This window comes from Pleurodeles waltl, chromosome 1_2 (assembly GCF_031143425.1).
Source record: "Pleurodeles waltl isolate 20211129_DDA chromosome 1_2, aPleWal1.hap1.20221129, whole genome shotgun sequence".
NCBI lineage: Eukaryota > Metazoa > Chordata > Amphibia > Caudata > Salamandridae > Pleurodeles > Pleurodeles waltl.
The window spans coordinates 979,061,801-979,074,045 of record NC_090437.1 but is presented as its reverse complement, the minus strand read 5'-3'; the positions used below and the strand labels follow the sequence as shown (position 1 = coordinate 979,074,045).

Here is a 12,245-nt window from a genome sequence, read left to right as displayed (position 1 = left end):
GCCAATTTCTTGGCCTCCTTCAGGGGAACCCACAATGTCTGGGTACCTCTAGAATCCCTAGGATGTTGGAAAAAAAGGACGCAAATTTGGCTTGGCTAGCTTATGTGGACAAAAAGTTATGAGGGCCTAAGCGCGAACTGCCCCAAATAGGCAAAAAAAAGCCTGGCACAGGAGGGGGAAAAGCTCTGGCAGCGAAGGGGTTAATGTGCATGATTCTGCATCACGTTTAGGTCTGTGCGGCCATAGGCGTTCTTCAAGACCATCTGGGCGCCTCTCTCTGCTCTTTCCTTTTTGCTAATCCTACCTTCTTGTGTACAGTGAGAAAAGAATCATATAATGATATATTCTGTGGTGCCAGACCTGTAGTAAGTTCTTGCCACATGGTCAGGGAGGTGCTCAGAAGTCAAAGATCTGGAATGGAGCTGCGTATCTTCCTTTAAACCCTGTCACGAACTGCCTCAGCCTGTTGGGCCCATTTCTGCAACTTGCACATTTGATTTTTGATTATTAATTCCAGGTTCCCTTCAGTTATTATTTTCTGTTGGTGGGAGCCACAGTTTAATTATGGGTGGTGTGTGGGTGTGGGGGTGTTTCAAGTATTTTTGTCTATATGCCATTTTTAGCAGATTCTGAGTTGCCTAGCTGAAACCCACTGATGCGTCACTCTTTCACCTATGCCCGCTGAGAAACTAGGACAAAGGCCAGCCATCCAGCCAGCTAGATACACTGCAATATTCTGTCTGACCTCTCTAATTTCATTGTACATGATGTGTAACCAAAGCCAAAGGTTTCCAAATATAGCCAAAAAACTCACAAATCTGCTTTGTCAGATCAGACTGTTCATATGTGTCCATGTGATACTGTATATAGGACCATGTCCCATCAGCACTATAAAACAGTTTTGGCCCAGCAGTTGCTACCACCTTAGAAGCATCTATTTTTTGTTGTTATTCATAGTAACAGACCTAAATTTCAAATGTTTAAATTAAGACATAGGGCGTTATTAAGAGTTTAGAGGACAGAATAGTATGTCAAAACATGGTGAACGGCCCGTCCACTATACTACAAGTGCCAAAGGCTACATTTTACTCGTAATACGGAGGACGGGATATCCACCACCTTTGTGATAGAGTCCCATCTGCCCAACTCTAAATAAGGCCTATATTCTTTTGAATAGCTATATCTCTGACTGCACATTGAAGTATATTTTGTGCCATACTGTATTTGAATTCCAATCCTAATACCATCTACAAAAGCAAGCCTTTACTGCTCAGCCAAGGAGCTCTTGGAAAGGTCAGTGCGATAAAGGAGTAACTTGATCATTTAGCTGAAGTATAGTAGTTCCTGAGGCCTTGGAAAGCAGGCTAATAAATACAGTACCTTTCATGGATGCTGCTCAGGGCCCACCAACCTCACCAGAATCCAGAAAAAAGGTCTCACACCCGCTTGTGAAGTAGTCTTTAAAGAAGCCTTTAAATCATACTAAGTGTTCACCAAGGTTATGGATCTATTGCAGTTACAAATGCGCCATTTGACATTTAAATACAGAAAACAGTCTTTGAGGGATGCTCTTTATTTCCACCTCTAAGTAGTGGTTTTAAATCCTACAAGGATTTAAACAATTTTACTAGACATTACAAATACAAAATTAGTCACTGCATTTATCACCAATTCGATCTGCTCCACCTGCCTTGCCAGAACGTCAGGACGTTATACAGAGTATGTGCCCTCTGAACATATACTGCGCTGGCTACACCTATGACAAGATCCTCCGGTCTTTAAGTCTAGAATGCAGTATTTTAGGAAATTGGTGAACTAGCACTGCAAATAGCGAACGGTTTCCCTCTCTAATGGTAACGCACTGTACAGTGATGAATACAAAGGAAACCAGGACCGGACTTCCAATTAGTCACTATGAAAACTTGCCCAGGTGTACCTGTATGCATGAGGATGAGCTGGGCTATGTTGGTTTGGCATAAATAACGCTGAAGAGCTTGGGAGGGGATACAGAAGTGAGTCTGAAGAGGGGCCAGTCAAAGCCATGAAGGAATGTCGCCCACGAGGACATAGGCGTGGGGCTCTTGAGAAATTTGCCTGTCCAAGGAGATGGTAAGTAACACATAAAATAATACTGACACTTTTTTAAAACGGAAGGTTCAGTTGATGATTAGAAACATTTTCCCTTCAGAAACATTACCCCACATGCTCTCAATGATTACTAACTTTAAACTTTTATAATGTCAATTTTTAAAATGTGTTACAGCTGCATCCAGAGGTACTTTATGTGTTTTATATTTATTTTAAGGGTGAAGTTTATGAATTTTACAAATCCCACCCAAACTCACCCTTGAGAAATTGTCATATAAAATATATTTGTGCAAGAATTTGCTTCTAAAAATGTTTTGTGCGAGGTAAAAATGTTTTTTGTGAAAAAAGTGTGTTTTTATTGCTCTCTCAGAAACCTATATTAAATAGACGTTTTCTCCCAATGTTTTGTTTGCATTTAAAATTTACAAACATCAAGACGTTTAAGATTATGCATTATTTTTTACAGAAATCATGAGGTTGCTGAGAAATACCGCTAATGCACTGTGCAATTCACATTCTTTTTACATTTGTCAGTCTTTTAAACAAAGGACTCGGCGCTTAGAGACTTCAGGAGATATTCATACAGCTATCATCATTATAACGCTACGGGATTTGTCACAAAGGTTCACACAGTTTGAAGATAGCAACGTTTGATCTCCTATCGGAATTAAAGCATCATTTGTCTGGGACGTTCTTGTTTCCAGACTGTAATGAGCTAACAAAGGCACTGAAAACACTATGATTCTTGACCAAAAGCCGACTTTCATTGGGGCATCCTTGTTGGTTATCCTCAGTGATGATTGTTTCTTCTGAATCTGTTGAATGTTGGGTTTTTACAATTGAACCAGGAAGTGACTTCCATTCCTCAGACAGTGCGGATTTGTCTTCTTTACTGGTTGTAGTCCTCACAGAAATAATCGATTCTCTTGTCTTTGTCAGGACCCCGGTAGTGCAATGGAAGCAAGGCTTGCTATGAATAGACAATGAAGGAAGTGCATCTTCTGCATAATGGTACGTGCCATTTGAGTAAATACCCATGCCACAGCCATTTGTGGACCTTTGCAGTTCTCCTGCACATATACCAAGGTGATTTTGAGATAGCTGTGAATCCAATATTTCTTTTGGGAATCCATGTATGAGGCTTTCTTCAGAATCCTGTTCTTCCAGGGGATGGGTCTGTGAGGTAGTTACAACCTGTGCTTGCTGTGATGTCTCTGGAATAACTGCCACATCCTGCCTCGCAGGAACATGCAGTTCTCCATCAGCTCCATTGGACTGCCACATTGATTCAGTAAAGATGTACCCAGCCCAGTTTGAACCAAAGTCAGCTGGCCTCGGAGTCCGTATTACATCTTCTGTGGTGTGACCGGAAGCATCAGAATATATCTCTGGCAAGGTTTCCATGTGTGTATTTTGGCAGCTTCTCTGACATGCATGTGTTTTTTCTCTACCCAAAGGGGTCACTTGTGAATCATTGCACGTGACTAAGTTAAACATCTGAGTGGAAAGTTCAGCCTCATAAAATTGTTCCAAATTTTCTTTGAGGCACTGTCTATTTATACTCACTACAGCTTCTTTGGAAAGCTCTGGAATGCTTAAATGACACCTGTTTTGAGCACTGTGAAGTAGGTTTGATTGCTTTTCATATAACACTCCAGGGACAATGGTGGCTGCTGTCAGTATGTCACTTTTTGTAATGTCCAGTTCTGATGCACCACAGTTATCAGCAGTTAAGTTAGAAAGCCCAGCAGTGTTGGAGGATGTTCTGCTCTGCTTAGCGTCTATATTTCTTTCAGCTGTCGGCATGTACACAGTGCACTGTGGTGTTGGAGATAAGGTACGGACCATGTTACTTGAACCCCTGGGCGAGCCATCCGCGGTCTGCTCAGTTAAACGCCTGTTGCTACCAAGTCTGCAACAACTGGTCTCATATCTGGACGATTCACTGCCTGAAAAGGAACTGGAAGGGCTGAACCTGAATGAAGACCCTTCATCTGACTCACTGCCATCATAACCAATGTCAGATGAGCTGTTTCCAAAACAAAAACTCTCACATCCGGGGTCATGATTTTGAAAGGTCCTAGTGTTGTTGCTCTCAACATTTACTTTGTTTGCACTAACTTTGTCTTCAAAATGTGCTTTTACACAAATTGTAGGAATGGGTTCATTGCTATTTGATGTGTGACCCAATGGCATGACAAGCTGCTCCTCCCAACCAGATTCTCCAACCTGTTCTTGCTCACCACATTTCAAAACTGCGTGTGGCAAAAAACGTGGATATTTAAGAAAAACACAACCACATTTTGTGCTTTGTACAACGTCACTTATCTCATCTTTTTCTCCACTACTTGCTGTGTCATAGTCCCCATGAGAAGACGTAGGAGTCTCACCAGATTGAAATGACACTACATCATCGAACGTCTGTTGTTCTGTTTCATTAACTATGTTGACCCCACTTGTGTCGTCTCTTCTCCTCCTGTCTGGTATCATGTTTCCTATCTCGCAGTCTGTGGATGAGTAGTCCAATTCTTGACTCCAATCATCATCACGCATGCCATAAATACTTCTGGCCCCTATCACTGCATCCTGGTGCTGGCAGCATATGGAAATCTGTTTAGGGAGGTCGTTGACACAATATTCAGGCCCTACCCACAACTTGTGTTGCCTGCCTTCATCACTGTCACTTTCGCCTGTGTTTTTGTTGGGTTTGTGCTGCTGTGAATGGTTAGTTCCAGGAGCACTGCCACTATATGCAAGAGATAGGCCAGGATGTAGTTTTTGGATACTCCCATCTTCCATGATGGACTCCTCACCATGAACCGAGAGTTGGTCCAACTGTGATGCACCATGGATACCAGGTGGCCGGACAGATTTTGCTTGCTCATTAAACTGTTCATTTGCATATACAGGTGGTTCTATGTCATTTGTATCATATCCGTACCGTAGTTCCTGCTGCTTGCCTGGTAAGTCAGCCTGAACGTCCGTGTAAATCTCAGACCCGCTGGGATCTTTGCGCTGAAGCATGTCGTGGTTTCCTTCTTTATATGAATGCCTACCAGAAAAATGTGTTTCTTTTAACCTCTTAGAGATGTCGTCATCAAAGTGCACCGATGCATGTCGCTGAGGATATTCTGTTGGACTCTGCATACTTTCGGACGTTTCTTTATCTTCAAGTATCTGCCGCCGCGAATGAGATACTATCGTTTCAAAGATTTCTGCTTCAAATGATTCATCTGAAAAACCCTTATTTTGGTATATTTGTGCAGGCTCAGCTCCTTTATCTCTTTTCATTTTGTTGCACAATATTTGAATCCATGGTCTCAAGAAAAATCCTAGGCAGAAGGCACAGATAAATGTGATGATGACAGATAGACAGACTGCCAGAATGAAATCTTCATTTGTTGTCACTTGTCTTTCAGTGCTTCTGACATCCCTTTGTTTCCTTACCAAGCGTGACGAAATGTCTTTTCTCAGACTTGTATAATGGTGTATTGTTTTGTTTTTTGTATCAGTCGTGCACATATGTAATCCTTCCTTAGATGTATCAGTTTTATGAATTAGTGAAATATTAAACTCATCAACGGTAATGTGGCCATCTTGCTTATCTTCAGAAATTCTGTATTGTTCTGTCCAGCGCAGCGTCACGTCACTTCCTTAAGGAAAAATAGAAAAGATTAGGGGTTAAATAAAGGTTTTCTTGAGTTAAAGATAAGTTTCCTTAGTACTAATGTATAACCTAAGGCAGTATTTCGTTTTTACTGCAAATTCACTTCAGCACCAGTAGGTTCTAACAGCTGCATTGATATTTTTTTAACAACTTTATTTTATTAATTTTGCAATAAACCAACAATTCATACAGTGCAATAGAGTCAGAGTCACATTAGACAACTTCACAAGGTAGTAGAAGTAGGAGTCCACAGGAGCCGAAAACAGATTAGAAATCAGGGTGCACAGTCTAGAAGGAAGTTTCATTCTACGTATTGAGACCCCACATGATAACAGAATCGCAATGCATCAGAATTCATTTTGGACACAGTTGGCCGCCCCAATAGTTATGAGGCTACCACCCAAACTACCAACTCAGTGCACATCCTCAATTCTAGTTTCGGACTCTGAATCATTATCATTATTGAATTTATCCAATCAATCAATCAGGAGTTTGTAAAGCGCACTGCTTACCCGTGAGGGTCTCATGGTGCTGAGGAGAGGGGAGAAGGGTTGCGGAGGTGCAGCTACTGCTCGAACAGCCAGGTCTTGATATGTTTTCTGAAGGTAAGGAGGTCTTTGGTCTAGCGCAGGTGGGTGGGAAGAGTGTTCCACGTTTTGGAACACTCCAAAAGTTGCCCCCAGCAGAATTCTGGACCCCAGCCACCCTATGGCCCCTCTCCGTTTGGCTACTAAAAGAGCAGCTGTGCAAGCCCGTATGGGATAATCCATTCTCTGGGACAAGCCACCACCCCTAGAAGATAGACTGCCAGTGATAAAGAAATTGTCATCCCGGTAACCTCCTCTATCCTTGGAACCATTGCTTCCCAAAAGTGCTGGAAGTCAGTACGCTAAATATAAAAAAGTAGCATTCTGTTCCCCCAAGTGCAGACATTGGGCTCCCCTGGAACAATCTATTCTGTTAAGTTTGTACGGGGTCATATAGGTGTGGTGTACAAAACTGAAATTTAGGAGCTTAAACTTATTATTGCAAGAGACAGTACACACTAGCTCCAGGGCATGGGCCCATTCAATATCGGACTTCGGCCCATCCAAATCCCACTCAGAAGCATGCCACCCCACACAGGGTATTTTCGGCATATCCCCTCGAAGTGCCTTAATAAACAGAGTGATCAAATGCTACCCCTCTCCCCATCGAAGTAGCCCTCCTAAAACCTCAGACCCCGAGGTGTAGCCAGGAAGTCACTCCAGATCTCCCGCGCCACACGCTCCAATTTGGCATGGCGGAGGAAATGACCAAGACCGGCTCCAAAAGTGCCCTGCACCTCTGGAAATGAGATGAAGTGCTTCCCAGGGTACAAATCCACTGCCACTCGACAACCCCACCCCTCACCCTCCGCGACTCCATAGAAATACTGGTATCTATAGTCGGGAATGGTGCAAGTGCCCAGATGGGTAATTCCCTATCAAATTGGGCTCTGCACAACACTTTCTTCACCGCTTGTTCCCAGAGTATGGAAGTAGTCTGACCATATTTGGGACGGAATGCCCTGACCGCCCCCTGTCATCAAGAGTTGGCCTAATGTATCCTCCGTGAGGATGCCCCGGAAGAGTTGTTTTTCCCAATTGTCTGCTTCAGTGAGCCACCTGGCGGCACGCTGCAAATGTGCAGTGAAATGGTAGAACTGTAGGTCCGGAACTGCCAATCCCCCATCCTCCAAATCAATACCAGAATGTTGATAAGGACACTCTGCTGCGGCGCCCAGCTTAAATCAGGGCTATCAATAGGTTATCTAATCTACGGAAGAGCCGAGGCTCCACAGAAAACAAGTTCTGGACCACATATAAGCAGTGCAGGAGGAACACCATCGTTGACCGGCTACTCTGGCCATCACAGAAAGAGGAAGAATGTTTCAGAATACAACTGAGCGCTCCAGACCTGATATTACTTTGTCCACATGAAAGCGCTTATGGGCAGCTTCAGTATGAGTGACCCAGCTACCCAGGTAACTAAACCCCTCCATCTGCCAGGGGAAACTGACATCTGGTAACTGGTCTAACGGCTTCCCGCATAGTCTACCCTAAGGAAACGGCCTGTACGAAGAGGGAACCACGGGTCACCCCTGGGCTTAGTCATAAGGCAGACAATCCCCTGGCGCACAGTGTCCAGCAGTATGCCCTTTCCTCATGCCTCGAGAAATACCTCCAATAATTTCTCCCTTTACACCACCGAGTACAATTGATAAAACTCCACAGGGAAGCCATTCTCCCTGGGGCCTTAGATCTATTAAGAGTCTTTATGGCCTTCCCCATTTCCTCCATGGTGATATCCTCCTCCAGTACCTGCATGCTATCTGGCTGCAACCTTGGTTGCTCCACCCTCTGCAGGAAAGCCTCTAAGGCCCTTCCAGTGTCCACCAGGGCAGCTCGATATACCACTTGGAGAGGATCCACCAATACAGATTGGATGTCATGACCGCTGGTAACCATTTCACCAGCCACATTCCGAAGGTGCAAAAGAGGGGTGCTCTATCTTCTACTGGAGTATCTAGGCCAACAAGTGACCCGACTTCTCTCTCTCCCTCTGTAATTGTTGACGATATGTCTTAAAAGCCACAGTGCTTGATTATGAGTTTGGCAGATGGTATGACCTGTCTCCTGAACTATCAACAGGAAGGCTGCCACAACACTGGCTACCTCCCCGCCAGGCCCATTGCGACTTTCCCGCTGGGCTGACTGGCAGAAAGTGGGAAAGTCGTGGCAGCATTGTTGCAGCTCATTGCAGGTAAGTACTTGGAGGACAGACCTGGGGGGTTAAGGTGAGCACTGGGGGGAGGGGATCACAGGTCAGCACCAAACACACCCCCTCAGCCGCACAGGGGCTGCAGTGTGCAGGGTGCAAACACAGCATCAGGCTCCCACTGCTTTTCAATAGGGGGACACCAATGGGCACAAAGATGCTGAAGGCTAGGTCCAGGGGGGTCAGTTCTGGAAAACCATAGGCTGGACAAGAAGGAGAGCCGCCTGCTGAGCATTGCTGGACCGGTGGTCTGATTCCTCAAGGCCAGAGGACTGCGGGTGCAGAGGTACTTTTGGGCATCGGGATTCTTCGTCCAGTTCTCTTGCAGTCAGGTGGTTCTCCGGATTTAGGCTGCGGGCGTTGTCGTGTTGGACAGGAGGGCCAACGCAGGGTGGACTCGAGGTCAGGAGCACCTGGGGACCAGCTCTAGTCAGTTGGGCCACCTGGACACGGGACATGGGCGTCGGGTGCAGAGTGAGCAGGACTTGCGGATCCGGGGCGGTTCTGGAGTCCTTTGCTGGAGTTGATTTCTGGACAGGGCCGCTGTCCATTTGAGATCTTGGTCCTCTGGGATACAGGAAGTCCTCTTGAGGCTTTTAAGAGGTCACTGGTCTGCAGCATGCATTGCCTTTTTGTAGCAGGGCTTCAGAAGCTGGTGACAGGCCTGTAGGGCTGGGGCCAAGTCAGTTGGTGTCTTCAGTCTTCTCTGCTGGAGGTCAGCTTAGCAGTCCTTCTTCTTTCTTCTTGTCATCTTCTTGAGGTTGCTAGGAATCTGACGAGCATGGTTTGGGCAGCCCTTAAATCCTGGATTTAGGGGCATTACAGGGGTCAGGGGGCAGTAGCCAATGGCTGCTGTCCCTGAGGGTGACTACACCCTTCTGGTGTACATAGTTCTAACCCTATTGGTCCCTGTCCAGCAACCCAAGATGGATGATTCTGCAAGGAAGGGGTCACTCCAGCTCTGGACACCTTAGGAGTGGTCCTAGATGGAGTGGTCACTCCCCCTTGTTTTAAATAAGTTTCCCACCAGTCTTGTTGCCAAAAGTGGGGCTTTGTCCGGGGGTGGGCATCTCCACTAGTTGGAGTGCCCTGGGGCACTGTAACAGGAGGCTTGAGCCTTTGAGGCTCACCGCCAAGTATTACAGTTCCTGCAGGGGAGAGATGTGAATCACCTTCACCCAGTGCAGGCTTTGTTTCTGGGGTAAGAAACGTGTCTCTTAGTGGCAGCATGACTCAGACAGGTCAGTCCTGCACTAAAGGATTGAGTTGAATATAGGGGGCATCTCTTAGCTGCCCTCTGTGTGCATTTTACAATAAATACAACACTGGCATCAGTGTGGGTTTATTGTGCTGATACGTTTGACACCAAACTTCCCAGACTTCAGTGTAGCCATCATGGAGCTGTGGAGCTCGTGATGACAAACTCTCAGCCCATGTATTTAATATGGCCACCCTGCACTTACAATGTCTGAGAATGGACTTAGGCACTGTAAGGGCATATTGCTCATGCAGCTATGCCCACACCTGGGGGATAGTGCACCTTGCATTAGGGCTGTAGGGCCTGCTAGAGGGGTGACTTACCTATGCCACAGGCAGTGGTTTGTGGGAACAGCAGTCGAGGGGGATGCCATGTCGACTTTACCTTTTTCTCCCCACCAGCACACACAACCTGCATTGGCAGGGTGCATGTGTTTGATGGGGGGTCCCTTAGGGTGGAATAATATATGCTGCAGCCCTTAGAACCCTCCCTGGTCACAGGGCCCTTAGTACCACTGGTACCTTATACAAGGGACTTATCTGTGTGCCAAGGGTGTGCCAATTGTGGAACAATGGCGTAGTTTTAGGGAAAGAACAAAGGTGCCGGGCCTGGTTAGCAGGATCCCAGCACACACTCAGGCAAGTTAGCATCAGATATCAGGGAAAAGGTTGGGGGGTACAGCAAACAAGGGGACAGTTTCCTACACATGGGCAATGCAGCCCCCCCCCCCCCTGTGGCCCTCTGCACCTGTTCTCACCACCCTGAAAAGGCTGACGGCGAACCAGTTCGTAATCAGCAGGGCAACCCTGACTTCAGCACCACCCTCGCTGATTACAGTCTGCACCACCCTTAGCCCATTGGGATCTCCGATCCTGGCAGAGATGGCGGTCGTTTAGCGCTCCAACCGCCAAACTCTTAATTTGACAGTTCGACCGCCAAACAGGTGGCAAACATGTCCACCACCGTGAGTCTGGTGGTCTGTTGACCGCCAGACTCATTATGAGGCCCATACTGTCTAAAGTCTACCAACTCCTACTTATCTCTCTGTGAAGCTGTAGATGTTCCTGTTGTTCTTCAGCCATGTGTCTCCCATTGTTGCACTACATCCAAGCACCCCTCCTGCGCCTGAAGCTCTGCCTATAGCTGTCTACGCACTCCATGAATTGCACCCATGCATTTACCTCTAATAACCGCCTTCAGAGCCTCCAATTCGTCTGCCCTATTAGTCATGGTACCCCACCTAAGGTCTACGTTATCAGTCAATGAGGTAGCAAGGATGTCCCAAAAGGCCACATCAATCAGGAGGTCTGAAATCATTCTCCAGGATCTAGTCGCCCCCCCACAAGTAGGCCCCCAGTGCAACCTAAGAAGTGCATAAGCGTGGTCGGAGGGGAACCGACTCCAGGTATGAGTGACCCAGAACCTCCAGCAGGGAACAATCCAGACGACTGTATGTGTTGTGCTTTTTCAAGTGGCATGTATACTCCCTGCCCTCCTTAGTGTAGTATCCTCCACCATGAGTGGCTTTGTCCCCTGTTGCGGAGGGTGACAATCTCTTTCCCCATCCATGATGAAATTAAAGTTGCCTGCCCATATGATGGGGGGACCTCACATCCGTCTCCAGCAAGTTCAGCATATTGTCATAGAAGAGACAGTCGTCAGTGTTTGGTGTATACGTATTCAGAATCGTTAGAGGCTCCCCATCTAACATTCCTGAAGAAGGAGATATTTTCCCTCTACATTTGCCTCGCTATATGTGTGCCGAAAAGGGACCCCCGGTGCCACCAAGTTCGTCGGCCGCCTAGCATAAGATGAATATGAGGTAGTAAAAAGTTGACCCCGCCATTTCTTTCACTATTTCTGAGACTCCCCATCCACCAAATGCATTTCCTGCAAGCAGGCAATTTGAACTTTGTGTCTCCTGAGAAATTAGTGTACTCTGTAGCGGGTAGTATAATTTTTACGCCCCCTTACATTCCATGTAACAATATTCATAAGTTCAGCTATACGCCATGACAACACTATCCCACCCTAGCAAGTTCCACCCTGTGTTTCTAATGTGCAAATATACAGCATGCTACCAGTGCCCTTGTGACCTGAGCCTTCCCACGCTCTGCAATAAGATCTAAACACTTTTTAACAAATAAAATGCAGAACCCACAAATTACCCCTGTGCCTCCCACCCCGGACAAGCATTAGAAGAACAAGAAGGTGCTCTGCAGATCCATTGTTACTTCTGCTGTCAGGACCCACAGCCTAACCGCAGAGCCCCCAGAAATAAAACTGTGCCTACCACTATTGTGGAGAGGCTGCACCATGACCCCACCAAAACATATCATGATGCATATCAAAAGACATTGTTAAAAGTACATTGAGCTCCCCCATCCCGGAGTGCATCAGACAGCAACATCATGTGTCCAAAAGGAGCATCTG

At 46.2% G+C, this 12,245-nt stretch overlaps 1 protein-coding gene across 2 annotated transcripts in view; it reads right to left on the bottom strand.

Moving 5' to 3' along the window:
• Positions 1 to 1,560: 1,560 nt before the first annotated feature.
• Positions 1,561 to 12,245, bottom strand: part of LOC138246682 (uncharacterized) — a 56,899-nt gene continuing 46,214 nt past the window's right edge. Inside the window, exon 2 of one of the 2 annotated variants that reach the window (XM_069201458.1) lies at positions 1,561 to 5,741. In XM_069201458.1, the coding sequence (XP_069057559.1) occupies positions 2,764 to 5,610 (2,847 nt within the window). In that variant the 5' untranslated portion in view covers positions 5,611 to 5,741 and the 3' untranslated portion in view covers positions 1,561 to 2,763. The remainder of the gene's footprint in view (positions 5,742 to 12,245) is intronic. The other variant, XM_069201451.1, reaches the window with a different exon arrangement.